Source organism: Aplysia californica, unplaced genomic scaffold (assembly GCF_000002075.1).
Source record: "Aplysia californica isolate F4 #8 unplaced genomic scaffold, AplCal3.0 scaffold00019, whole genome shotgun sequence".
In the NCBI taxonomy this organism is placed as follows: Eukaryota; Metazoa; Mollusca; class Gastropoda; order Aplysiida; family Aplysiidae; genus Aplysia; species Aplysia californica.
This window is the reverse complement of record NW_004797289.1, coordinates 2045567-2047843: the sequence shown is the minus strand read 5'-3', so window position 1 is coordinate 2047843 and position 2277 is coordinate 2045567. Positions and strand designations below refer to the sequence as shown.

At 40.7% G+C, this 2277-nt stretch overlaps 1 protein-coding gene across 1 annotated transcript in view; it reads left to right on the top strand.

The window, feature by feature from the left end:
- LOC101848090 (fibrinolytic enzyme, isozyme C) overlaps nucleotides 1-2277 on the top strand; it is a gene marked incomplete at its 5' end in the record, with an annotated part of 9721 nt that overhangs the window by 3066 nt on the left and 4378 nt on the right. The window contains 2 exon segments of the mRNA XM_013086955.2: nucleotides 768-939; nucleotides 2066-2235. Coding sequence (XP_012942409.1) covers nucleotides 768-939; nucleotides 2066-2235 — 342 coding nt within the window.

The window sequence follows — 2277 nt, the reverse complement described above, 5'->3', positions numbered from 1 at the left end:
ACACACACATCTTCACTCAACAAAGAAACAGGCAATGATAATTGGTCGTTTTTAAGGACAAGCGGGCAAACCCCGATTTAGGGAGTTTCCAGAAATCTTGACCTACACCTATGGTGGGCATTGCCCTGCCTATAGGAGAAGTTTGGGCCCATTGGTGTGTATAATTGTTTAGTTATAGAGAAAACTTTCCTTGTCTTTTAAAGAAACTGAACAAGGGTCCAAAAACGTTACCTTCGATTTTCTCAAAACCGCATTTTTCGGGATAGCCCCCTTGTGCTTAAAAGCGACCAATTGTGAGGCAGCACGGTGGAATCTGGCTCTCGTCAAAATAATCAAAGTGAAGAAACTTGCATTTTTCCACGCGTTTGTGAATTTTTATCAAATTTCTGTTTTTTGGGTCAACACCTTTCATGCCCATGAAAGAACTTATTTCCATTTCTGTGTGGATTTTTCTGAAAAGCGTTGATTAAAGGCATAAAAAAAAGTAAATCTTCAGTTACCACGGACTCTTAAGCTAGGGAAATAACTAATCTTTGGCGGCCATTTTCTCACTAATTTTACCTCTGAAAACATTCTTTCGCAAATATCTCGACTTGCATTCAAGATAAATGGATATTTTTTGCATCCAAATAAAGACAAGTGAAGAAGCTTTAAGATGACACCAATAACTCTACATGCCCAAAATAATTATGACGAGAGCCTGGTTCCACCACGCTGCCTCACATATGTTGCAGTAAAGACAAATCTCAGTTGCCTGGATGTTTCAGCACGCTGACTACAACAAGGCCAACAAACCAGGTCCAAATGACATCGGCCTGTTGTTCCTAGAGGACCCTCTTGACCTCACAGGTTTCTACGTCACAGAGGCCAGGCTGGCTCGTCCAGGGGAGACTTTTATTGGACAGAGATGCGTCATCGCTGGATGGGGAAGAACTAGAGGTTACACACAACTGATCATTATTATCATCATCGTCGTTGTTGTCGTTTTCGTTGTCGTCATCATCATCATCATCATCATCATCATCATCATCATCATCATCATCATCATCATCATCACCGCCTTTTTTACTCACCCGGCGTTTTTGTGCAGGCAACGAACAAGAGCTCCCCACTTACTTCCGTCTTGGGATAGCTGTATGTCAGCTCTTTTGATCCGAATCTACGTCCTTCCTCTAAGAAGTTTAAGACACTTTCTTGTGGATTTGTCTTAAGGCTGGACATGGATAATGTTTGTTTTAAGTTTTTTGTATCGGGCATGGGTTTAAAAACCATTGTAGATTGAGTTACTATATTCTACCGCTAAAAGATATGTTTAGGCGTTTCTGATGTGCATCTTACGTCAACACTGCGCACGTTAAGCTCAATTTAAAAAAAGTTATGCCTTAATGAAAATTTTATCGTACTTATATTGCGGCGAAATCGGGGCAACAGAAGTATCGTATCGTGACTTAGGATACTTTGGAAACCAAAAGTAAATCTATTTTTAATACAAAAGTACTGTAACTCCAAGTTAAGACAGTTTTGTTTGCATGGACTTGCATCTATATAGAAAGATGTATAATATACTGGTATCGTAACTCTGGGTGTAATATATTGAAATAAATATGTCCTCCTTGGCAGGAAAACTATTGTAACTTGAGATACGATACCATGCAACTCATAAAAAAGCCGTCTAAACTATCGTAACTCGACTTACGATAGTTCTGTTGCTTTAAAAAGAAACAATCAGGGCCATAATATTGCAACTAAGGTACGGTCTAAACTGAAAGAGATACAATTTCAAATCATCCGTCAACAAATCCGGCGTGCTTTACAACCCATACAATGGAAAAATCACATCCCCAAGTCATGTGTGCGAAGAGAAAATCAGTTTTTTGCTTCTCCTGAAAAGTAGGGTTTTTTAAGATACGATCGTTTTGAAACCCAGGCCCGGTATACTGTATACATGTATTTTCCTGGCTTTAATCCAGAAGACTAATAATGTTCTACTGTCGATTGATAGTACATGAGTCAGAAAACCCCCCAAAATACAACAGATCTCAAATCTACATTAATTATTTTGAAGGTTCGAACACTAGACTGCCAAAAACGCTGCAGTCGGTTGAGGTACCAGTCATCACCCTGGAGCTGTGTCGCCGGTACTGGCTGATCAACAACCGGTCCAACCTTGCCAACAGCAACCTGTGTACTCACGCCGCGGGGAATGGCACTGACGCCTTGAAGAACGTTTGCAATGTAAGAGGAGTGGAGGGAGGGGGCGAGGGAGGGAGGGATGGA